This window comes from Macaca mulatta, chromosome 10 (assembly GCF_049350105.2).
Source record: "Macaca mulatta isolate MMU2019108-1 chromosome 10, T2T-MMU8v2.0, whole genome shotgun sequence".
Taxonomy (NCBI): Eukaryota; Metazoa; Chordata; class Mammalia; order Primates; family Cercopithecidae; genus Macaca; species Macaca mulatta.
In genome coordinates, this window is record NC_133415.1 from 67,581,500 (window position 1) to 67,608,306 (window position 26,807).

The 26,807-nt window shown below is 40.0% G+C and overlaps 1 protein-coding gene across 25 annotated transcripts in view; it reads left to right on the forward strand.

Moving 5' to 3' along the window:
* KIF16B (kinesin family member 16B) overlaps window positions 1–26,807 on the forward strand; it is a 314,850-nt gene that overhangs the window by 151,211 nt on the left and 136,832 nt on the right. For all 25 annotated transcript variants that reach the window (XM_077951170.1, XM_077951172.1, XM_077951175.1 and 22 more), the window contains one exon: window positions 446–583. In XM_077951170.1, coding sequence (XP_077807296.1) covers window positions 446–583 — 138 coding nt within the window. The remainder of the gene's footprint in view (window positions 1–445; window positions 584–26,807) is intronic.

Below are 26,807 nucleotides of genomic sequence, written 5' to 3' on the forward strand. Positions count from 1 at the left end.
CTGGAGTGCAGTGCCTGTTAGTGCAGAGGTCTCAGTAAGTCCTTGACCCATGGAGCACTTTTGCTTCTATTTTCTGTGGCCTCTGGGTGGCTGATGGAGGAAATTTATTCAGTATCAAACAGGGCAACTCCATGGTATTCAGTTAAAACAAGTTACTCAACTGTTTTCTCCCCAAAGATGAAATGAGTTAACATCCCAGAACTGATTTTCTTACACAGGTAATGTCCAGACCCCTTGAAGAACATTCTAAGGATCTTCCAGTCCTATCAGTGAATGTCATGAGCTCCTGAAGTTCGGTTTTTTCACTAAACATAAATGTTCACTTCATGATACTTATGTGGAGTATCAAAAGGAAAATAAATAAATTGATAGATAAATTGTTGGGAATCATTGCAGTAGATACAAAAGGGGGAAAAATTCTTTCTACTTTGTTTTTCCACTTTAGTTCTTCATGGCCTTGACCTGGAGAGTGAGCATTGCATCTTTGAAAATATCGGGGGGACAGTGACTCTGATACCCTTGAGTGGGTCCCAGTGCTCTGTGAATGGTGTTCAGATCATGGAAGCCACACATCTAAATCAAGGTATCTCATTTTAATTTTCAGAGATCTTTGTATATATTGTTGTGAGAAAACAAGTTAGCTAGGCAATGGGGGAACATGTGCCTCTTAGAATTAATTGCTGATTAGGTATAAAAAGGGTGAGACTGCTTCAATAGGCTGTTCCTCTTCTGTTTGGCGGGAGGACTTTTTTTATAATACCCATTGTCTTGTTTAATTAAATGTGAACAATTATCTGAAAAGTTGTTCTTACGGAAATAAGACATTAAAGGAATTTTTTAAGTTAAAAAGTACCCCTCAAATGCAAAACCTTAACACAATGGTTTCTTTTAATAATTTTATTTCTATTATTTATATTCATCTTAATAGTTATAATTGTAACATACATAGAGGATTTGGTATCATGTCTATTTTTTGTTTTGAAAATAATTTGAATATCATAGAAAAGTTGCAAGAATAGTACCAAGAACTTTTTAATTTCAAAATTATTGGAAAGTAAATAGTGTCCTGCCATCCTTAAATACTTCATTGTGTATTTCCTTTAAACACTAACATCTACATTAGGACACTAACACTGATACATTTCTACCATTGGATCCTCAGACCTCATTCAAGTCGTGCCATTTGTCCCAACAGTGTTCCTTGTGGGTCCCATATTTAATCCTATTCCTGTCTGGCATTTGGTTGTTACCTCTCTCTATTCTCTTTCAGTCCTGAACTTTTCCTTGACCTTTCCTAGACTTTGATGACTTTGGCAGTTTTGAAAACAGTAGGTCAGAGATGTTGTAGAATGTCCCTCTACATAAGTGTAGGATTCACCTGTTGATATGGTTTGGCTCTGTGTCCCCACCCAAATCTCATGTTGAATTGTAATTCCCAATATCAGAGGAAGGACTTTTATGACTTTGGCAGTTTTGTAAACAGTAGGTCAGATATGTTGTAGAATGTCCCTCTACATAAATGTAGGATTCGTCTGTTGATATGTTTTGGCCCTGTGTCCCCACCCAGATCTCATGTTGAATTGTAATTCCCAATATTGGAGGAGGGACCTGGTGGGAGGTGATTGGATCATGGGGGTGGATTTCCCCCATGCTGTTCTCTTGATAGTGAGTGAGTTCTTGTGAGATCTGATGATTTAAAAGTGTGCGGCACTTCCCCCCGACCCCCTCTCCTGTTGCCACGAGAAGACATGCCTTGCTTCCCCTTTGCCTTCTGCCATGACTGTAAGTTTCCTGAGGCCTCCCAGTCATGCTTCCTGGTAAGCCTGTGGAACTGGAAATCAATTAAATCTCTTTTCTCCATAAATTACGCAGTCTCAAGTAGTTCTTTATAGAAGTGTGAGAATGGACTATGTCCCCTTATGATTAGACTAATATGCATCTTTGGCAGGAATATCAGAGAAATGATGCTGTTTTTCTCATATCTCATTATACAGTTTCCATTTGTCCCATGACTGATGATGTTCACTTTGATCACTCAACTAAGGTGCAGCTGCCAGGCCTCCCCAGTGGGGAGTTACTCTTTTCTTCTTTGTTATTAGTAAGTGTGTGGGAAAGTACTTTGAGATTGAAGGTACTTTGATATTGTAAATTTTCCATTCCATTATGGAATATTACCACTTTCACCCACTGGTTTTAGAATGCAGTCTTTTTTTTTTTTTTTTTTTTTTGGCTGAATTAATTGTTATTCTGATGGTTGTTGCCAAATTGTGATTTTAAAAAAAATTCATCATTCTTTCTACACTTATTAGTTGGATTTTCATTGTAAGAACTTTCTCTTCTTGCCATTTATCTATTTAAAGGGTCACACAGCTTGCAATTTTATTTACTAGGTTTTGGTCTGTTTTTTGTCATTATTTATTTCAATATCAAGTTGTCCTAGATTTGGCCACTGTTTCTTCAAGCTGGCTCTCGTGTCCTTTCACTTGTCCTCATTGTTCTGTAAGCACTTCATGACTTTCTGACACAAGATATTCCAGACTCATCTTGTACTTTCCTCAAGCTAACCAATTCTCCAAGGAGCCCTGGTTCCTTTTGGTACAGAATGATATTTAGCAACCAGGTGTGTTCATTGCTACTGGAGTGTCACTGCTTCCATATCCTTTCTGTGAACAGAGCTAGGAAAATGTGTGTGTGTTTGTGTTTGTGTACAACTTTTACAACTGTACTTCTATATCTATTTATATTGGTAGTTTGAAATATCTGTATTTCAGTATCTATATTGCTAAGGAGGAGTTTATACCAATACACCAATACTTCTAATCCCAACCCAATACCATAGGGTTAATTATAGTTTTCTCACTTATTCCTAGCTCCTTTTTCTGACAGTGATGAACCTGGCTTCCATTATGTAAACCATATATTGTTATTCTGCCCTCCTCCTCACACTGGGACCCTCCTCTTCTTGCTCAGACCACGAGCATGGCTATGCTTGGCTATCACGGCCCTCACCCTTCCATAGTGCAGAAACTTTTCTCAGCCCATGCCATTTGCCTCCACTCTCATGCTGATGCCTACTTTGCTCTTGCCTGCCTAATAGTTTTTGGGATGAACTATGTAAGAATGAGGGAAAGAAAGACATTGGCATGTTTAGGCCCCTTTTTGTATGTCATATGTTATACATAGTGTTTATAATTACAGTTTTTAATGGTTGCGCACTATATAATTGAGTCTGTTGTGACATAGGAATTGGAGAGATGGGGGCTGGAAAGCATGTAGTTTATTTTGGGTTAGCCAAGTTTGTAAGCAGAAGTCAGTTGCAGGGAGGTACCTCAGAAATGAAGGAGACATAGCGTGGACCAAGGACGTTATGCTTTTGGAGGAAGTGCATAATGTCCGTCAAAGATGCTCTAACAGCAGCTGGTGGAGCACCAACCTGGGTACACATCCACATCCATCCACCCACCCATTCATCTCTCCATCTGTTTTTTCAACTTTATAAAGGTAAGTTGAGCAGGGGAAATATGTGAGTACTCTGGAGCTGGCCAGGAAGATCAGAGGTCAGCAGTTGTAGATGACCAGCCCAAAGCAGTGAGCACTCAGTGATCCCTCAGTGATTATTACCAATGCAGCATTTCCTGCTTTTTTGCAATGGGACAAGGGCTCTGGCAATGTAGAATGGAGTGGCAGGTTATTTCCAGGCAGCAGGATTAGTCGTGGTGGGAGGCTATATCTGCCTTCAGCCCAGAAAGTGGCCATAATTGGCTGGCAGATGAGAGGTCACCATGTAGGGCTCTTCAGAGGCAGTCCACGCTTGGGAACTCACAGGCTCTAGTGCTGACAGCAGGAGTAATGGGAAGATACACAGTTAAAACACGATTTACTGACAACCCCTTCAGTGAATCCTGTACATGGAGTCTAGACTGTAGTCACATCACCTGTCTGTTCTCTGTGGGAACCTCAGACAGAGGTCCTGCTGCTGTTCCTTCAGGCAGCAGAGGCTGGTACAGACTGGTACACGGTTATGATGACAGACTGTCTCCTTTTCCCAGGGAGAGAGGAATGTACACAGTGGAGCTCCATGTACTGGCTACATCTCCTTCAGTTAGGTCAGAAGGAAGTAACCTTGTTATAATCACTTTGTTTATTGTTACAGGATTTTTACAAGAGGCTTGTACTGGTTTTCAAAATTATTAATACATGAGTAGAACAAGGTCACTATTGCCTCTCAGAATCGTGGGAAGTAAAGCATGTGTGTTTTCCCCTGATTGAGTGTACACTCCATAAAACATTATAACTCCTTGTAACTGCTTTCTCATATTTGATTTTAGTTATTTTGTCACTCTTGTAGTGTTTTCTACGTAAATGTAATTTTGTTACTTTTAAAATCAACTTTTCATGTGCTTTAATCTGTTGTTTGTGTTTTCTTTGGTAATTTTAAACTCTGCCACAGAACTAGTCAACGTTTGTTTTTATTTTCCCTGTGATTTAATTATTTTATTTTTCAGAATTTTTTTTGAAATATTTGTTTAATACACCTGGGGTTCATTGGTTTATAAAGCATAGCTCCAACTTTTTTCTTCCCCATATTGGTATGCCATTTATTATAACCTTTCCCTGCTTATAGTCATCTCCCTTTTGAAGAAACTCGCTTTACCTAAAATGAAAACACATACAGCATTATGTCTATTTCTTGGCCTTCCTGTTCCAGTACTCTGTGTTTTCATTTTTGAACTGGTATCACACAGTTTTGATGTTTATTGTTTTATAATATGTTTTAATCTCTATTTTCATTGGAGTGTCTTTTTACTATGTGTGCTTATTAACTTTTTGAAGAAATTGTAGTATAGTTCTGTTGTGCTAAAATATAATTTGAGGAGTTAGATTCTAATTTCATTTGATTTGTTTTCATTTGGAAAAATATATTTCCATCTTGGGACTTCTGCTTATGCAATATCCCTCTTGTGTTTGAATTGTCATCTATTAGTAAAACACTGAAAGTTTTTAATGTATACATTTGTTGAACTGTGTTGATTTATGTATACAAATTCCAAACATATTATAGTTATATAGAACTGAGATTACTTTGGGGGAATTCTTTAGTATAAGCAGTTCTTAAATCACAAATAGCCCCCCAACATCCATACTGGCTGCTGGATCCACCTGGCTTTGTTGCCCCCCACTTTTGAACTATTTTGGAATAGTTCTCTGCCACAGCCACTCTTCTCTGGAGCTCCTGGAGCTCCCACCACCTACAACCCTGGCCACTTGATGCTGAGTAGATTATATTTACCAGCAATGTTCCTGCTGTGTTATGGATAAAATAGTCTCTTGTGGATTTGCTGAGAAGCTAGCATGTAATGCTATTTCTGTGATAAAATCAGTACTGAATTCCAGACACCAAAAAGAAAAAGGAACTTTTAGAGCACACACACTGACACTGTCTAGAACTTAAAATTTAATTTTGGGGTTATCCTTCTACCTTCCCCACTGCCTTCAGTAAAGCTTGTTTGCTTATTTATTTAGTTAGAAGAAATTGTTTATATAGCTATGATTACCTCTCTAATTGTCTTGTGAAATGAGGCATGGTAAATAAATAATGTGTCTCCCACATAGTATTTTTATTAAGTGGTTTTTGATCTTAAACTTTTTCCTAAACTGAGAGTTCATTTAAATAATATGCCTATTCTGGTTAATGATTCAGGTTGGGAACTAAATTTTTTATCTTCCTTTGAAAGTATGACTTTTCCTCAGAAAGTACTGGTACTAATTGGCATTGAAGGTTAATTGTCAGAATTGTCTTTCCCTGCGGGATGCTCTTAATTGTTTTATTAGCAGGGTGCCATGATCTTCGGATCTGATGGGCTTGAGTTCCTCTGGCATTCTGCTGTGCTACTGAACAGCTTTCTCAGTATCACTGTTAATGAAATTAACATAAAAATACTATGTTTGAAGGTGTTAAAACGCTGTGCAGTGAATGTAAATGTCATTAGCACGTCTTAGGGCAATAAAATACGAGATGACTTTGTTTCAAGGCATTGTACAAAAGCAGCAAGATGGTAACTTTTCTTTTAATTACAGATACTTTAAGACTGAAAGATCTCATTAAAGAAAAAATGTCTATAGTCCTTCAGAAATTAAGGATTAGAATTCTTTACTTAACCTTTCATGATGTTTGTGGATTATTAAAATGAGGACTGGAACATGTTTTTGAAACACAAAATGATGTGATATAGTGTTTCTGGTTATGAAAATATGTAGTAAAAATAGGCCGGGCGCAGTGGCTCAAGCCTGTAATCCCAGCACTTTGGGAGGCTGAGACGGGCGGATCACGAGGTCAGGAGATCGAGACCATCCTGGCTAACACGGTGAAACCCCGTCTCTACTAAAAAATACAAAACACTAGCCGGGCGAGGTGGCGGGCGCCTGTAGTCCCAGCTACTCGGGAGGCTGAGGCAGGAGAATGGTCTAAACCCGGGAGGCGGAGCTTGCAGTGAGCTGAGATCCGGCCACTGCACCCCAGACTGGGCGACAGAGCAAGACTCTGTCTGAAAAAAAAAAAAAAAAAAAAAAAAAGAAAATATGTAGTAAAAATAAAAGACATGAATGAGATAGATACATTCTTTTATCAGAATAGTGCTTACCCACTGGAGAAGAAGGAGAGGGTTATATCAGGTGGAGCTACAAATGGATTTTCAACTATATCTGTAAGAAAACAAAAAGCTAAAGGAAAAAAAAGCATATGAACTTCGTTAAAACATAATAAATGGGGAACAGCATTAAATATAAAATAAAACAGTTTTTAAGTAAAATTTTTAGCACATTTCTGCATAGTCCTGCCTTCACTTAGTTAATTTTTTTTTTGTCTTTTTTTTTTTTAATTTATTTATTCTTATTATACTTTAAGTTGTAGGGTATATGTGCATAACATGCAGGTTTGTTACATATGTATACTTGTGCCATGTTGGTGTGCTGCACCCATCACCTCGTCATTTACATCAGGTATAAATCCCAATGCAATCCCTCCCCCCTCCCCCCTCCCCATGATCGGCCCCGGTGTGTGATGTTCCCCTTCTTGAGTCCAAGTGATCTCATTGTTCAGTTCCCACCTATGAGTGAGAACATGCGGTGTTTGGTTTTCTGTTCTTGTGATAGTTTGCTAAGAATGATGGTTTCCAGCTGCATCCATGTCCCTACAAAGGACACAAACTCATCCTTTTTTATGGCTGCATAGTATTCCATGGTGTATATGTGCCACATTTTCTTAATCCAATCTGTCACTGATGGACATTTGGGTTGATTCCAAGTCTTTGCTATTGTGAATAGTGCCGCAATAAACATACGTGTGCATGTGTCTTTATAGCAGCATAATTTATAATCCTTTGGGTATATACCCAGTAATGGGATGGCTGGGTCATATGGTACATCTAGTTCTAGATCCTTGAGGAATCGCCATACTGTTTTCCATAATGGTTAAACTAGTTTACAATCCCACCAACAGTGTAAAAGTGTTCCTATTTCTCCACATCCTCTCCAGCACCTGTTGTTTCCTGACTTTTTAATGATTGCCATTCTAACTGGTGTGAGATGGTATCTCATTGTGCTTTTGATTTGCATTTCTCTGATGGCCAGTGATGATGAGCATTTTTTCATGTGTCTGTTGGCTGTATGAATGTCTTCTTTTGAGAAATGTCTGTTCAGATCCTTTGCCCACTTTTTGATGGGGTTGTTTGTTTTTTTCTTGTAAATTTGTTTGAGTTCTTTGTAGGTTCTGGATATTAGCCCTTTGTCAGATGAGTAGATTGCAAAAATTTTCTCCCATTCTGTAGGTTGCCTGTTCACTCTGATGGTAGTTTCTTTTGCTGTGCAGAAGCTCTTTAGTTTAATTAGATCCCATTTGTCAATTTTGGCTTTTGCTGCTGTTGCTTTTGGTGTTTTAGACATGAAGTCTTTGCCCATGCCTATGTCCTGAATGGTACTACCTAGGTTTTCCTCTAGGATTTTTATGGTATTAGGTCTAACATTTAAGTCTCTAATCCATCTTGAATTAATTTTCGTATAAGGAGTAAGGAAAGGATCCAGTTTCAGCTTTCTACTTATGGCTAGCCAATTTTCCCAGCACCATTTATTAAATAGGGAATCCTTTCCCCATTTCTTGTTTCTCTCAGGTTTGTCAAAGATCAGATGGCTGTAGATGTGTGGTATTATTTCTGAGGACTCTGTTCTGTTCCATTGGTCTATATCTCTGTTTTGGTACCAGTACCATGCTGTTTTGGTTACTGTAGCCTTGTAGTATAGTTTGAAGTCAGGTCACGTGATGCCTCCAGCTTTGTTCTTTTGACTTAGGATTGTCTTGGAGATGCGGGCTCTTTTTTGGTTCCATATGAACTTTAAAGCAGTTTTTTCCAATTCTGTGAAGAAAGTAATTGGTAGCTTGATGGGGATGGCATTGAATCTATAAATTACCTTGGGCAGTATGGCCATTTTCACGATATTAATTCTTCCTATCCATGAGCATGGTATGTTCTTCCATTTGTTTGTGTCCTCTTATTTCACTGAGCAGTGGTTTGTAGTTCTCCTTGAAGAGGTCCTTTACATCCCTTGTAAGTTGGATTCCTAGGTATTTTATTCTCTTTGAAGCAATTGTGAATGGAAGTTCATTCCTGATTTGGCTCTCTGTTTGTCTGTTACTGGTGTATAAGAATGCTTGTGATTTTTGCACATTAATTTTGTATCCTGAGACTTTGCTGAAGTTGCTTATCAGCTTAAGGAGATTTTGGGCTGAGACAATGGGGTTTTCTAAATATACAATCATGTCATCTGCAAAGAGGGACAATTTGATTTCTTCTTTTCCTAACTGAATACCCTTGATTTCTTTCTCTTGCCTAATTGCCCTAGCCAGAACTTCCAACACTATGTTGAATAGGAGTGGTGAGAGAGGGCATCCCTGTCTTGTGCCAGTTTTCAAAGGGAATTTTTCCAGTTTTTGCCCATTCAGTATGATATTGGCTGTGGGTTTGTCATAAATAGCTCTTATTATTTTGAGGTACGTTCCATCAATACCGAATTTATTGAGTGTTTTTAGCATGAAGGGCTGTTGAATTTTGTCAAAAGCCTTTTCTGCATCTATTGAGATAATCATGTGGTTCTTGTCTTTGGTTCTGTTTATATGCTGGATTATGTTTATTGATTTGCGAATGTTGAACCAACCTTGCATCACAGGGATGAAGCCCACTTGATCATGGTGGATAAGCTTTTTGATGTGTTGCTGAATCCGGTTTGCCAGTATTTTATTGAGGATTTTTGCATCGATGTTCATCAGGGATATTGGTCTAAAATTCTCTTTTTTTGTTGTGTCTCTGCCAGGCTTTGGTATCAGGATGATGTTGGCCTCATAAAATGAGTTAGGGAGGATTCCCTCTTTTTCTGTTGATTGGAAGAGTTTCAGAAGGAATGGTACCAACTCCTCCTTGTACCTCTGGTAGAATTCAGCTGTGAATCCATCTGGTCCTGGACTTTTTTTGGTTGGTAGGCTATTAATTATTGCCTCAATTTCAGAGCCTGCTATTGGTCTATTCAGGGATTCAACTTCTTCCTGGTTTAGTCTTGGAAGAGTGTAAGTGTCCAGGAAATTATCCATTTCTTCTAGATTTTCCAGTTTATTTGCGTAGAGGTGTTTATAGTATTCTCTGATGGTAGTTTGTATTTCTCTGGGGTTGGTGGTGATATCCCCTTTATCATTTTTAATTGCGTTGATTTGATTCTTCTCTCTTTTCTTCTTTATTAGTCTTGCTAGTGGTCTGTCAATTTTGTTGATCTTTTCAAAAAACCAACTCCTGGATTCACTGATTTTTTGGAGGGTTTTTTGTGTCTCTATCTCCTTCAGTTCTGCTCTGATCTTAGTTATTTCTTGCCTTCTGCTAGCTTTCGAATGTGTTTGCTCTTGCTTCTCTAGTTCTTTTAATTGCGATGTTAGAGTGTCAATTTTAGATCTTTCCAGCTTTCTCTTGTGGGCATTTAGTGCTATAAATTTCCCTCTACACACTGCTTTAAATGTGTCCCAGAGATTCTGGTATGTTGTATCTTTGTTCTCATTGGTTTCAAAGAACATCTTTATTTCTGCCTTCATTTCGTTATGTACCCAGTAGTCATTCAGGAGCAGGTTGTTCAGTTTCCATGTAGTTGAGCGGTTTTGATTGAGTTTCTTAGTCCTGAGTTCTAGTTTGATTGCACTGTGGTCTGAGAGACAGTTTGTTATAATTTCTGTTCTTGTACATTTGCTGAGGAGTGCTTTACTTCCAATTATGTGGTCAGTTTTGGAGTAAGTACGATGTGGTGCTGAGAAGAATGTATATTCTGTTGATTTGGGGTGGAGAGTTCTATAGATGTCTATTAGGTCTGCTTGCTGCAGAGATGAGTTCAATTCCTGGATATCCTTGTTAACTTTCTGTCTCGTTGATCTGTCTAATGTTGACAGTGGAGTGTTGAAGTCTCCCATTATTATTGTATGGGAGTCTAAGTCTCTTTGTAAGTCTCTAAGGACTTGCTTTATGAATCTGGGTGCTCCTGTATTGGGTGCATATATATTTAGGATAGTTAGCTCTTCCTGTTGAATTGATCCTTTTACCATTATGTAATGGCCTTCTTTGTCTCTTTTGATCTTTGATGGTTTAAAGTCTGTTTTATCAGAGACTAGTATTGCAACCCCCGCTTTTTTTTGTTCTCCATTTGCTTGGTAAATCTTCCTCCATCCCTTTATTTTGAGCCTATGTATGTCTCTGCGTGTGAGATGGGTCTCCTGAATACAGCAGACTGATGGGTCTTGACTCTTTATCCAGTTTGCCAGTCTGTGTCTTTTAATTGGAGCATTTAGTCCATTTACATTTAAGGTTAAGATTGTTATGTGTGAACTTGATCCTGCCATTATGATATTAACTGGTTATTTTGCTCGTTAGTTGATGCAGTTTCTTCCTAGCCTCGATGGTCTTTACATTTTGGCATGTTTTTGCAATGGCTGGTACCGGTTGTTCCTTTCCATGTTGAGTGCTTCCTTCAGGGTCTCTTGTAAGGCAGGCCTAGTGGTGACAAAATCTCTAACCATTTGCTTATCTGTAAAGGATTTTATTTCTCCTTCACTTATGAAACTTAGTTTGGCTGGATATGAAATTCTGGGTTTAAAATTCTTTTCTTTAAGAATGTTGATGGCCGGGCGCGGTGGCTCAAGCCTGTAATCCCAGCACTTTGGGAGGCCGAGACGGGCGGATCACGAGGTCAGGAGATCGAGACCATCCTGGCTAACACGGTGAAACCCCGTCTCTACTAAAAATACAAGAAAATTAGCCGGGCGAGGTGGCGGGCACCTGTAGTCCCAGCTACTTGGGAGGCTGAGGCAGGAGAATGGCGTGAACCCGCGGAGGCGGAGCTTGCAGTGAGCTGAGATTGCGCCACTGCACTCCAGCCTGGGGCACAGAGCAAGACTCCGTCTCAAAAAAAAAAAAAAAAAAAAAAGAATGTTGAATATTGGCCCCCACTCTCTTCTGGCTTGTAGAGTTTCTGCCGAGAGATCTGCTGTTAGTCTGATGGGCTTCCCTTTGTGGGTAACCCGACCTTTCTCTCTGGCTGCCCTTAAGATTTTTTCCTTCATTTCAACTTCGGTGAATCTGGCAATGATGTGTCTTGGAGTTGCTCTTCTCGAGGAGTATCTTTGTGGCATTCTCTGTATTTCCTGGATTTGAATGTTGGCCTGCCCTACTAGGTTGGGGAAGTTCTCCTGGATGATATCCTGAAGAGTGTTTTCCAACTTGGTTCCATTTTCCCCCTCACTTTCAGGCACCCCAATCAGACGTAGATTTGGTCTTTTTACATAATCCCATACTTCTTGCAGGCTTTGTTCATTTCTTTTTCTTCTTTTTTCTTTTGGTTTCTCTTCTCGCTTCATTTCATTCATTTGATCCTCAATCGCTGATACTCTTTCTTCCAGTTGATCGAGTCGGTTACTGAAGCTTGTGCATTTGTCACGTATTTCTCGTGTCATGGTTTTCATCTCTTTCATTTCGTTTATGACCTTCTCTGCATTAATTACTCTAGCCATCAATTCTTCCACTTTTTTTTCAAGATTTTTAGTTTCTTTGCGCTGGGTATGTAATTCCTCCTTTAGCTCTGAGAAATTTGATCGACTGAAGCCTTCTTCTCTCATCTCGTCAAAGTCATTCTCCGTCCAGCTTTGATCCGTTGCTGGCGATGAGCTGCGCTCCTTTGCCGGGGGAGATGCGCTCTTATTTTTTGAATTTCCAGCTTTTCTGCCCTGCTTTTTCCCCATCTTTGTGGTTTTATCTGCCTCTGGTCTTTGATGATGGTGATGTACTGATGGGGTTTTGGTGTAGGTGTCCTTCCTGTTTGATAGTTTTCCTTCTAACAGTCAGGACCCTCAGCTGTAGGTCTGTTGGAGATTGCTTGAGGTCCACTCCAGACCCTGTTTGCCTGGGTATCAGCAGCAGAGGCTGCAGAAGATAGAATATTTCTGAACAGCGAGTGTACCTGTCTGATTCTTGCTTTGGAAGCTTCCTCTCAGGGGTGTACTCCACCCTGTGAGGTGTGGGGTGTCAGACTGCCCCTAGTGGGGGAGTCTCCCAGTTAGGCTACTCAGGGGTCAGGGACCCACTTGAGCAGGGAGTCTGTCCCTTCTCAGATCTCAACCTCCGTGTTGGGAGATCCACTGCTCTCTTCAAAGCTGTCAGACAGAGTCGTTTGCATCTGCAGAGCTTTCTGCTGCGTTTGTTTAGTTTACTGTGCCCTGTCCCCAGAGGTGGAGTCTACAGAGACAGGCAGGTTTCCTTGAGCTGCTGTGAGCTCCACCCAGTTCGAGCTTCCCAGCAGCTTTGTTTACCTACTTAAGCCTCAGCAATGGCGGGCGCCCCTCCCCCAGCCTCGCTGCTGCCTTGCCGGTAGATTGCAAACTGCTGTGCTAGCAATGAGGGAGGCTCCGTGGGTGTGGGACCCTCCCGGCCAGGTGTGGGATATGATCTCCTGGTGTGCCTGTTTCCTTAAAGCGCAGTATTGGGGTGGGAGTTACCCGATTTTCCAGGTGTTGTGTGTCTCAGTCCCCCTGGCTAGGAAAAGGGATTCCCTTCCCCCTTGCGCTTCCCAGGTGAGGCAATGCCTCGCCCTGCTTCAGCTCTCGCTGGTCGGGCTGCAGCAGCTGACCAGCACCGATCGTCGGGCACTCCCCAGTGAGATAAACCCAGTACCTTGGTTGAAAATGCAGAAATCACTGGTCTTCTGTGTCGCTTGCGCTGGGAGTTGGAGACTGGAGCTGCTCCTATTCGGCCATCTTGCTCCGCCCCCCCTCCGGCTTAGTTAATTTCTACAAAGTCAGATTTGAATTAACAGATAGCAGCCAAGTCTCTTGGAAATGGGTCTTAGGTAGCTATATACTTACCATATTGGATCAGCCCTTCATCCCCTAGCCCTCACCCATGACCCCTGTCCAAAAATAATTACAGCAGACCATTCATTATCATTCGTGCCCAAATTCATGCATTATTTCTCTGAAACTTAAATAATTATAACTTAATGTGTGCGCTATTTCATCTCGTTAGCTCTCTAAGCCAGGTTAGGTCACACCTGCAGCCCTCAGATCATTAAGTCCAGATAATCCTGGTTTCCCACGTTTGCTGTCCTCATCCCAGTTTCTGGTTAATTGGAGTGGTTGTTGGCCTAGGACCCTTTCTGACCCATTGTTTCTTGGTCCTCAGAGTGGACCTCACTGGTGTTTGGCCCATTGATCAGATCAAAAAATAAAAAATAAAATAAAATAAAAACCTTTTGAGGCAGACCCAAGCAGCGTTTTCCTTTTATAGAAGTAAACGATGTCAAGAAGAGAGACTGCGGCTGCATGGTAACTGAAGTCACAACGATTCCTAGCCATATTAACTCCGCAGTTGACTGGATTACTGGTTCACCGTACACTACCAGCAGCTTCCTACCTTTCCACTACCCCTTTCCAGTTTATTGCTGATATTTGGTATTCAGATGTCTCTTTATTTTAGTAAATTTCTGTTCATTTGGAAATGTGTTATTTAGGCTGTCCCATTAAAAAACACTGGTAATAATTATCACTTCCTTATCTAAATTACTTACCATACATGTGAATGCCAACTAATAGGAGATTTATCTAAATTTAGCAGATTGTCACCATTGAGGGCAAATTATTTTTCTGTATCAGTTAACTGCCTCACTTATGTCAGATTGCATAAACTGTTTCCCCACCTTAAATTATAGGAAATGTTTTCATCTGTTAGTGTCTTCACTCAAATGAAAACCTTTGCTATTATTGTGAACATTAATTGTGATGACATATATAATGTGTATTGCCTAAAGTTTTTCTCCTCTTTCTTCAGTTCTTCCAGAAATAGTGATGGGATATGTAACATTATATCTAACATGCTCTTCAATTAGTGTATTCTCCAAAGCTTAGTTCTCCTCATTCCATACTGTGATTACATAGGATTCCAAAGAAAGAGGAGCCAGTTCTTCAAGAAAGTGTGAATTTTACCAAGAAGAAAATGTGAATTTGATCATGACACTAGTCCACAGAACTTGAGCTCTTCTTGGTAGTGGCTTAGACCCTAGATTTTTTTTCTTTTTTCTGTTTTATATACTTAATATGAAATGATACAACAGTCAGATGCATTGCAATTGAAACAGTATTTCAGCTTTTGTCCTATAATTGCTAGGAACTCTTCTCTCTTATTTTAATTACTTTTTTTTTCTTTTGACTGTAATATGTTATTTTAGAGCTGATAGTTGTTAAATGCAATTAATTTTTCCATTCACATAAGTGGACTCCTTTGGTCTTACTTGTTTGTCAGATCCATTGACTGTTCATCTCTTCTTTTAGAAGTGCTACAGAATTGGCATCTGGGAAATTTATACTTGGGCACATTTGAATGTGTTATGCTTGTGTGCCAAAATATATTTTCATCTATTCAAGTATTCAGAGGGAACAGATGATTGTCTGCAGAGTGGTGCTGAGGAGACTTTGATAAAATTTTCATCTGCTGGAGGGCTGCTGTGAGTTGTTCACTGACAAATTAAAGAAGAATTTTGGTGGAACTACAAAGAGAAACAGATCTCCCAGTGGTTTAGCCAAGGTATCCAGTTAACAGAGGAGACCTTTTATCTGTCAGCAGATATCAATGTCTGTTCCTCCACTGACTCACCTGCACTTGACCCTAAGCGTTCATCATATGTCTTCCTCAGATTAGAGACGTGCAAATGTGACATCTGTCACTTGTATGTGGGCTGATTCAACAGCTATTTTTTAATGTCAAAGACCTAACTCTTCTTAAAAGACTATACCTAAAGCTAGTGGTCCTCCAAGTATGTCATCAACATCAGCATTACCTGAGAACTTGTTAGAAATGCAAATTCCCAGGACCCGTCCTAGACCTACTGAACCAGAAAATCTGGGGATGAGGCTCTGCAATCGGGTTTTTTATGTCTGTGATTCTGATGCATGTGTCAACTGAAGAATGACAAGGTTTGTAAATTTGGAAAGGAGAGCTTTATTTTTTATAAGGCCTGCAGCGTGGCCATTCTGACAGGCTGGGAAGTGTAGCCTCCAGCCAGAAGCCAGAAGCAGACACATTAAGGGAGGGGAAAAGGGAGCAGGAATTTATGCTGAACTGAGTGGCTGAATGTGCATATTTAATAAGCTATAGGAGGAGTCATGAATATGTATGAGAGGAGAAACATGAGCATGCACAGTTGAGCTTATGCCTATTCATGGGTTGCATTAACAAAAACTGGCAGGGTTAGCATGATGCAAGGGTAGAGTTTTTGGCCCTCTGATGTCAAAAGGTGAAGCAGAGGACATGGAAACATTCACTGTGCACCCTGTAGATTGGCCAGAACCACTCCACGGTCGATGGTTCCTTATCAGGAGGCAATGCTGGTCCTTTGTGTGGAAACCGCAGAAGGTAGGGGCAGTCACAGTTGGTTAAAATCAGAGGTGAAGCAAGTCTTTCCAATGGGCTGGTTTCTATTGAACCCTGAGGAATGAAAACCGTGACAGTTAGCAAAGGAGGGAGTATAAGAAAGCATGTCCTACCTCCCATCCTGTCATGTCCAGGAACTTGATTTCCAAGGTTTCTCTGGGGTCCCCATGGCTAAGAGGGGGTCTGCTCAGTCAGTTTGATGGCTTGGAATTTGACTTCTCATGTGTTTGAATATGAGAGCAAGTGGCCAAAGCTAGTTATACTGGAGTTAGTTTCTTGGTGCACCAGACTTCTGCACATGAGACATATGTTTGTCAATCTGTTTAACCCCTTTTTCTCTTTTTTTTCACTCATCACATCTATTTTACTTGATCTCTCTTCTCCTTTTAAAACTTCATTTTCAGCTTTACATTCAATACATTGGCTTTACAATATACCTTGGCATGGATTTCTTGGGGTTAACCTGTTTGGGTTTTGCCAAGCTTCTCAAATTCATAGGCTTTTGTCTTCCTCTGGATTTGGGAAGTTTTCTGCCATTGTTTGCTAATTTTTGGGTTTTTTGCCTGCACTATAGTCTTTCCTCTCTCCTTCTGGGACTATAATTACATGAAAGTTATATATTTTAGTATTGTCTCACACTTCCTTGAGGCTCTGTTTACCTATTTTTATTTTTTGATAAATTCTTTTTTCTTTGCTTTTCAGATTGGATCATTTCAGTTGACCTGTGTTCAAGTTCACTGACTTTTTCTGTCATCTCCATTCTGCCTTTGAGCCCACCAATGAGTTTTTTATTTTGAATGTTGTGTTTTTCAGTTGTAATGTTGGATTCTTCTTTATATCTTTTCTTTGTTGAAATTTTTTTTTCCACTTATTTCAAGAGTATTGAAACATTTATTGGAGCTTTTTGTTATCTCAGTATAAACATTTGTTGGTTGTTTTTTGCAATGCACATTGGGATTTTCCTGGTTCTTTCTGTGCTGAAGAGTAATATTAGATTGTGTCATAGATGTTTTGGATATTATGACATCCTGGGTCTTGTTTAAATCTTATGGGAAATTTTTATACACTTTGTTTCAGCAGACAGTTTACCTAGTTGGATGCAGTCCGTAAGTTACAGTCAGCCTGTGTAGATCGTGTCTGCCATTCCACTGCTGCTTCAGTGTTCAGATCCTTTGCAGTGCTCCTCCAATAGCAGTGGGTGTGCTACCCATTGGCCAGGCTCGGGCCTGTGCAGTGGTCTGTCGCTTAGTTCAGTTCTCAAAGTCTTAGCCTGCTATTGAGGATCAGATCCACGTGTACACACGTAGGGGTGAGCCCAGGAGTTAATAAACAACTCTGTGAGGTTGCTTTCTTCCACATTTCCCTCTTCACCATCTCTCTTGCACTTACTGCTTCCCTCGGGTCTTCCCTTCTCTGGAAATCTTGAGCTTTATCTATTCTACCCTTTCATATACTTCCTGTGCCTGTCTGCATGTCCACAACCAAGAAGTGAGAGTACAGGGAAAGAAAAAAGCAACAGGGATCTGCCCACCCTCTTGGGGGACTACAACTCCTCTGACGGGAAAGAAAGATTCCCCTTCCTCATGGGTCCACTGTTGCTGCTAAGGGACTCTCTGCTCCTCCTCCAACCTGAACTAGGGGGCTTCTCCTGGAGTTCGCTCGTTTGCACTGATGTCCACTTTTGGCTTTCTTCCTACACCAAGCTGGGAAGCACTGCAGGCAAAAAATGGTAAATTCACGGTTAGTTCAGTGGTGCTTCCAGTCTCGGTTTTCCTCAATCCACCTGCTACTGTTTTTTTTTTTTTTTTTGAGTTCCAGGGTACCTATGCAAGATGTGCAGGTTTGTTACATATGTAAACGTGTGCCGTGGTGGTTTGCTGCACGTATCAACCCATCGCCTAGGTATTAATGGCATGCATCAGCTATTTTTCCTGATGGTCTCCCCACCCTGCCCTCCCCCAACAGGCCCCAGTGTGTGGTGTTCCCCTCGCTGTGTCCATGTGTTCTCATTGTTCAGCTCCCACTTGTAAGTGAGAACTGTGGTGTTTGGTTTTCTGTTCCTGTGTTAGTTTGCTGGGAATAATGGCTGGGAGAACTGGGTAGCCATATGCAGAAAATTGGAACTGGACCCCTTCCTTACACCTTATACAAAAATTAACTCAAGATCGATTAAAGACTTAAATGTAAAACCCAAACTATAAAACCCTTAGAAGAAAATGTAGACAATACCATTCAGGACATAGGCATGGGCAAAGATTTTATGAAGAAATTGCCAAAAGCAATTGCAACAAAAGCAAAAATTGACAAGTGGGATCTAATTAAACTAAAGAGCTTCTGCACAGCAAAAGAAAATATAATCAGAACAAACAACCTACAGAATGGGAGAAAATTTTTGTAATCTATTCATCTGACAAAGGTCCAATGTCCAGAATCTACAAGGAACTTAAGCAAATTTACAAGAAAAAAAAAAAAAACATTAAAAAGTGAGCAAAGGAAATGAATAGACACTTCTCAAAAGAAGACATACATGTAGTCAAGAAACATATGAAGAAAAGCTTAACACCACTGATTATTAGAGAAGTGCCTCAGCTACTCTTTACTTTCCAAGGCCCTGAAATAACTATTGCATGCATTCTCTTCAGGCTATAGCTAAAGAGATTTATTTATTGGGAGAAATACATTTATTGGGAGAAACAGGGTGGAGCATGCTTGTTTCAGCTTATGTAGAACCAAAACTCCTCCCAGGGGTTGGTTTAGACTGCTGAAAAGGGGGATGTACCCAAAGTTGAATTCTGAAGTGAAAGTATTTGTCTTATTGGCATATAATGAAAAAGTGACTTAGATGCTCTTCAGCCAAAGTGTGTAGTGAAGAAATGTCCAAGACTGGAACGGGGATGGAGGGAGGAGTAGGAGCAGTGAGACCAAGGCTATTGGGTCATGGGCAGGTCTGTAGGGCTCGTAGGTCCTAGATCAGTTGCATGAATGGGAGTCCGTGCTGGCCTCTCAGTAGATGGGAACGGGGGCTGAGAGGTGAAGATGATGCAGCTTTTGTTTAGCTTGAAGGGAGGCTGATAGACGAGCTGTAAGGAAAAGGGGTTGAAGGTAAAAGACTTTGGGAGCTGAGAGAAGGGAGGCGTTGTGCAAGAACTATTTTGGAAGGAACAGTAGGATATTGACACTTTGGAGTGTGTAGGAGCCTAGAAATAAATACTTGAGATGATTGCTAATAGTGAATAAGAAGTTGGTAACAAAGAATGTGGACTACTGGGCATGGATGGAAAGAAAGTTACTAATAGCTTGGCCAGTTGTGTAATGCTTTCCCTTTAGTACTTTGGAATTTATCATGTGACTATACACTGTCTTGAATTGCCCTCTAATCATTTCCTTTGCTTTCTACATTTTCCCTCAGAAGGACAGACCTATTCCTTATACAGATGTTCCTTGAACTGCAATGAGGCTGTGTCCTGATACATCCATTGTAAATTGAAAATATCCTAAGTTAAAGATGCATTTAATACACCTAACCTATTGAGCATCACAGCTTAGTCTAGCCTACCTTAAATGTGCTCAGAACACTGGGCAAAATCATCTAACGCAAAGCCTAGTTTATAATCAAGTGTTGAATATTTCACGTAATTTGTCGAATACTGTACTGAATGTGTATCACTTTTGCACCATCATAAAGTTGAAGAATTGTAAGTAGAACCATCTTAAGTTGGGAACTGTCTGTGCTCGTTTTGTTTCTCCCATGAAGTGTTAAGAAAAATATCAGCTACCACTTACCACCCCCTCTCCCTGCTCCCACACACACATCTACAAATTTCTTTGGGAATGGGACTGGAGTGTCCCGAAATTTTACAAAGCTTCAAACTCAGCTTGTGCACACAGTTGGGCAAATCATTCTTGATGGATAATTTGGCTGGAAACTTCAGTAGCAAAGATTGAAAATCAGTTTTCTTTCTTCTCCAGAGTCCCAGAATCTAAGTTTCCAATTTTCACTTTACTAAGAGTAAACAGAGGTTGAAGTGATTTATCTCAAGCAGGAAATTGTAAATCCATATTTGAATTGTAAACATTGAAAAGGAAGGGACAAGGTCAATGTAGCTGTTTGGTAAGGTATCATGTCATTTTTATTCTTCAGCACTACTAACTGATAATCTGATGGCATGCTTTGATACTGATTCCTGCTGCCTTTGTTGCAGAGTGCCTATCATTCATTGGCAAGCCAGCCATTAACACCAAGCCATATGTCCTGCTTGAATTTGTTTAGTATTTATATGAAATTTTCTTACCCACCACAGATACCATGTTAGATCTTCATCTTTTCCTATCTAACTTCCCAAAACCATTTTTGATATAGAGAAAAATTACTATAATTCTCATGTTTGAAATAATAAAATCTGTGTCACCAAGACCTTAGAACATATTACTTAATCTGTTCTTAAGTATTGGTATGTATTAGTGGAAATTAGATGTTCTCTTATCAGTTTCCACAAATGGTACCATCACCATAACTTATTTTAATATAGATAAATATTTTTAAGATATTGTAAATCAGAAGGAAAATGTCACACACAAGCAAGTTTCTTTTTGCTTGAATCAGGCAATGAAATAAGAACTTTACCTGCCCTACCTCACTTCAGCCTCTCACTGAATACCATCTCAGAAAATTGTATGTTCCTGACAGAGTTTGTTTTCTCCCCCTGTCACATATAAAATGATAACCTTTCTTTCCCTGAGCTTGCTTTCACAGTGCGTTGCATCCTTTGTGTGTGTGTGTTTGTGTGTTGGTTGGTGGAGGACGGGGGTATATTTTGGTTGGTGGGGGGCAGGGGGTGTTTCTAAAATAAAATGTAGAACTGGGAGTCCTGAAACAGAATTAAAAAGGGCCTCTCATTTTTATCGACACCGCAGCCTCTAAAGTGTGAACCACACACTTTTGGGAACACGGTTGTCTCATATGTTTGTAGTATTTGTAACCCAAAATGAAATAATTGGTACATCATTACCTCAAAAATATTCATATGAAAACACTAGGAGAAAAAATGAGTTGTTTTATTTGTGCAGTAGCAGAATTAGAAAATTTCATAAAACTTGAAGAGGGTAATTATTGGTGATATTAATGATTATTGTCCCTGCATTCCTTAGGAATCACTAGAAACGTTTACAGATTTACTTCTTTCAGCTTACTCGAAATCTTAAAATAGAGAGTCTCATGTGAAACCAGCAATGTCTTTGTCTACTGTTTCACAATGTCATGTCCCCTCCATCCCCTCTGAAGACTGCCTGGAATTTGTCTGTCTTTGGGTACTTAGCAAGCTCTGAATTAATCTCAAAGAAGTCATTATTTCAAGGAGGTTTAGAAATGCTTGCAAACTTACAAATTAAGTGCATCACATAAAGTCCATCTGCTGCTGTTAATCACACTGACCTCAGACCAAATGGTTGATAGTTGAAAGGAATTTAAGATCTGGAAGGCATCTTAGAAATTGTCCAGTTTGATGACTGGATGAGGAAACTGAATTCTGGAGAGATTAAGCACTGACTTGTCCTTAGCCACACCAAGATTTCTGGGCAGCACACACTCTTCAGGTTTCATCAAGAAACTTTACATTATCAGCCATTCTCATTCATTAGTTCTTTCATTCATTTATTCCTCTTTATTCCCTTCAGTTTGCTTATTGCATTTTAAGTATACATATGAGTTTTCTTTTCACAAAAAATAAAATATCCTGCAGGATCTATCTGATATGATTTGGCTGTGTCCCCACCCAAATTTCATCTGGAATTGTAGTTCTCATAATCCCCACATGTCATGGGAGGGACGTGGTGGGAGATAATTGAATCCTGGGGGTGGTTACCCCCATTCTGCTCTTCTCACGATAGTGAGTGAGTTCTCACAGGATCTGATGGTATTATAAGGGGCTTTCCCCATTTTTGCACAGCACTTCTTGCTGCCATGTAAAGAGGACATGTTTGCTTCCCCTTCCACCATGATTATTAGGTTTTCTGAGGTCTCTTCAGCTATGCTGAACTGTGAATCAATTAAATCTCTTTACTTTATAAATTACCCAGTCTTGGGTATGTCTTTATTGGCAGCGTGAGAACGAACTAATACACTATCATCCCCTCTGGCTGCTACCAACTCTTTCTCTTCATTCATAGACTTCTTGAAAAAGTTGCCTGTGCTCAGTACATCTACGTTTCTGTACCTCTTCTGCATTCCTCAGTCTCTTCTTTCTGGCCTCAGTGTACTACCAAATCAGCTCCCACTAAGGCCACTTGTGACCTCTATGCCACCACACCAAATGGTGTTTTCTAGTCTTTTCATCTTAGTTGACCTCTGAGAAGCATTCTGCATTGTCAGCCCCTCTTTTCCTTGGCTTTGGAGGGTTTTTTCTCCCTCTCTCATGGTCTCTTCTCTGTTTCCTCTGTAAGTTTATTTTCTTCTACTTGGCCATTAGAAGTCAGCATTCCTTCAGGTGCCCAGTCTTAGGTCCTCTTGTCTTCTACCTCTGTATTCTGTCCTCAAGTTTCTTTCCTACTCCTGTAGTTTCATTTATTAGCAATGAGTCTCTTACACACACACACGCACACTTTGAACATTCCTCATCAGAAATCTGAAGTGTCCAAACGTTTTTGAGGGCCAACATGACGCCACAAGTAGAAGATTCCACACCTGACCTCATGTGATGGGTTCGCAGTCAAAACTTAGGTGCACCACACACACAGTTTGTTCAGTATTCACAAAGGAAAAGAGACCCCCCAGCCCCCTTCAGCTTCAGTGTATCTTTTCGGCACATGTCCAGATTCCCCATATGAGTATGCCCACAAAGGACAATAAAATGGCAGGTTTCAGGCCATACATGACAATAGCATGTTCCCCATGATACCCTGTGCAGGGCCAAGACCTGCATGCATTACTCACTGTGGCTTTTTTTTTCTTATTCTCTGTTCTGTGCTGTAAAGTTAATGTTTGAACATGTCAGAAAGGTCTGCAGCTACCCCTGTAGATAAGAGTGATAAGAAACAGGAACAATTTATGTTGATCTGTAGCACAGAAAGTAAAGCTGTTAGAGAAACAGGATGGTGGTGTTAAGTGTGAAATGTCTTACAGAAGAGTATAGTGTTGAAGTGGCCATCATATATGACCTGAAGAAACAGAAGGCTAAGTTCTATGCTCAAAGTAATAAATACACATAAATGGAAAATAGAAAAACATAGCATAAAGCTAAAAGTGAAGATCTCAATTGTGTATTAAAAGAGTGGATCATGTCAGTGTCACAGTGAATACTTGCCACTTAATGGGAAGTTGATCATGAAAACAAGCAAAACTCTATCACAATGAACTGAAAATTGAAGAAAACTGAATATTCAGCAGACTGGTTGCCGACATTTAGGAACAGACACAGCTTTAAATTTTAAAGATTTGTGGTGATAGAGTATCTGCTTACTATGAGGCAGCAGAGAAATTTATTGACGAGTATGTCAAGGTCATCGCTGATGAAAATCTGACACCAGAACCAAGTCTGTAATGCTGATGAAACATCACCGTTTTGGCATTATTGCCCTAGAAAGACACGGACTACAGACAATGAGGCAGCCCCTACAGGAAATAAGGGTGCCAAGGACAGAATAACTGTACTGAGATGTGCTAATGCAACAGGCATGCGTAAATGTAAAATTGCTGTGATAAGCAAAAGCTTGCATCCTCCCTGTTTTCAATTCACTGAGTGAATTTCCTACTTGTTCATTATGCTAACAAAAAGACATGGATCACCAGGTGATTGCTTCTCAGCAGCATATAAATTCAGAGTCAGGAACGATGGTGATGCTAAGCAGCTGCAGATTGTCCACGTGGGTGGCTGAGATAGTGGCACCTTTGCTTTCTGATTGTTCCCTGTACACTAACTTTGTTTCATTCACAGAATTATTTAAGATGTTGTATAAAGTTACTTTCAGGACTCTCTATAAGTATATATGAATCATAAATAAATTTCATGTTTAGACTTCGGTCCCATTTCCAAGATAACTCATTATATATATTCCAGTATTCTGAAATAAAAAAAATAATAATCAGAACTCCAAAACCCTTTTTGTCCCAAGCATTTTGGATAAAGAATAGTCAACCTGCATATGTATGTGTATGTAAAGGTCTATATATATATATGTATGTGTGTGTGTGTGTATATGTTTGTATGTGTGTGTATATATATGTAGGTAAGTGGGTAAGAAGGCAGATTGACATCCCAGACTTTTATTCTAGAGCTTCAAACCCATATTTTCATTTGCCAAATGTGTCTCTAATTCATTATGTCCAAAACCAAACTCATGATTTTTTCCCCATCCCATCTTGGTCCTTTTCCAGTGTTCTCAGTCTGTGCAGAAGACTCCCCATCCAACTAGCGATGCATTCCAGAACCCAGAAGCCATCTTCCTCACCCCCTTCTCCTCTTTGTATCTAGCCCATCATCAGATCATGTTGATTTTATCTCCTACATGTCTTCCAGTTTTGTTTTACTTCTCTGCTTTGGTACCCCTTTCCCCCAATCCTGAGTCATCATCATTTACCTGGACCACTGTAGTGGCCACCTGGCTTGCCTAGCCACATTCACTCTTGCCCTGTTTGGCCTTTCTTCAGTCACCATTGCAAGAATGATCTTTGGTGAAACTGAAATCTGATCATGTTATGCTGCTGTACAGAGCCCTTCAGTGTCTTCCTCTTACAACTAGATAAAACACAAGATCCTTTACATCCTGAACCATTTGAGTTGGTTCACTTTCTCCCTCCTTCTCAAGCCTTATGTTGGTGCAGTGCTCACCCTTGTTTCCTTTGCCAAGCCACATGGTTGTCTTCCAGTCACTCATTCTTGGTGGCCTCTTCCTCCTCATTATTATCATCAGTCATGATCATGATCATTATTGCTTTTACACAAGACACTCTCCCCAGCTTGTTCTCAGAGCTTGTTTTAGACACCACCTCCCTTGAAGATATCCTTCTCTAGCTTCCCCTATAATAAACCCTTATCACTGTTGCTCTTTGAGCCCAGGACACAGTTCTCCTTCAGTTGCAGCTTTGCATTTATTTGTGGAATTATTTCATTATTTGATTATTTCTCTTTCTGACATTTTTTAAAGCTCTGTAAAGGCAAAGCGTACATCTAACTTGCTCAACTCTGTATCACCCATGTTTATCATAGTGACTGGCATACAGTGAGTGTTCATTAAGTATTTGCTAAGTGAATAAATAGTGGCATCATGTAAAAATGAAGCAAATTTTTAAATTCACCAGGTTTGTTGAGTACAGGTGCTTAGAAGAAGAAAGGGAAGGAAACCAGCCTTAATGGACCCCTTTTTACATGCCAGACAGTTGACTCAATCATTATCTAGATGGAAGCAGTGAGTTGTCATGGATAGTTTTGCTTTCTTTTATAACTCCTTAAAGGACTTTTTATGTGTATTTCATGCAAATAACCTGGGTGGCAAGATTATTTTCAATGATTTAATACAATTTGAAATATGTCTCTGCAATTCGATTCTATTTTTTCATTAACATATTTTAGCAATTTTCAACTTGCATGGCTAGGCATTTGATTAACAGAAAAAAAAAAAGAAGAATTGGAGATGTAATTAACACCTGCAATGTGATTGCTTTATTAATCTCTAATGTAACTTTAACAGCATTAAATATACATATATCCTAGATGTGGCTGCTTAGCTTTTGGCTTTCTATGCGGCACACTGCTCTGAGTCCTAGTCGTAAAAGGCATGGGAAACACCGTTTTTAATCATGGTAATGGTGCCTTGCCATAATTGGAAAACATACAAATGCAATTTTACATCACAGGGATAAGCAAATTGTAGAGTGAATAATATCTGCTGCTGCCCTACTAGGGCTCCTAAAACTGTCTTTTCCTCCTTGTCATAGTGACTTCGTTTCTGCTAAATAATGACAACCACTAAAACCAACCCATATCAGTTGCTCCCTATGGTTGTGATTTAAACCTGTTAGGTTTTAACCATATTGAATTTGAAACTCCCTTGAGCTGTCCAAAATGATACATCGAATAGGCAGGTGGATATGCTGGCCTGAGCTCCAGAATAGATACCTGGTATAATGATGTTTCCTGCAGGGCCCAGGTAAAGATATTACCCAAGCAAGAGGCTAGTGACTGTGGTCAACCAGAGGTCACCTGTGCAAAGGAGGCAACCCTCAGCAGCCCAGGGATTTTTGCCAAGTACAAACAAAGATCTACTGATAGCGTATCTTAGGAATTTTGAAGGAATGCTAGAAAGGTGCCCAGACTTTTATGTGAACTCTCCAGACTTTTAACTCTTGCCAACTAAAGATTTTGTTTTTGAAACATGACAGGGAAGACTAAAAACACATCTATAGGCTGAAGTTTTTCCTCTGGCCACCAGTTTGTGACCTCTGGTCTAAACTCTCATCCTTGTTCTCCGGTCTTCACAGTCTATTTCACCTATCCAGTATCGATTCTGTTTCAAACATCCTGAACTTTGGATGGACATGACTCTCTCCTCTGTCCTGAACATAGCAGGCCATTCTCCTGTCTATGGCTTCGACTCTCCCTGCAGTTACCCCACATGGAACACTTCCTCTTGCCCTCTGGTTATCCAGTGAGACCCAGCTTAGGTCCTTGGTGCAGAAGCCTGTCCCCAGCTACTCTGGGCTACACTCGTCGCTTAATCACACACTCAGCTAAGTGTGCTAGACACTTAAGCACTCACATGTCATTCTTCATGGTTGACTGTCAGTACATGTGTTTTATCTTCACTGATGCCCTGAGGCAT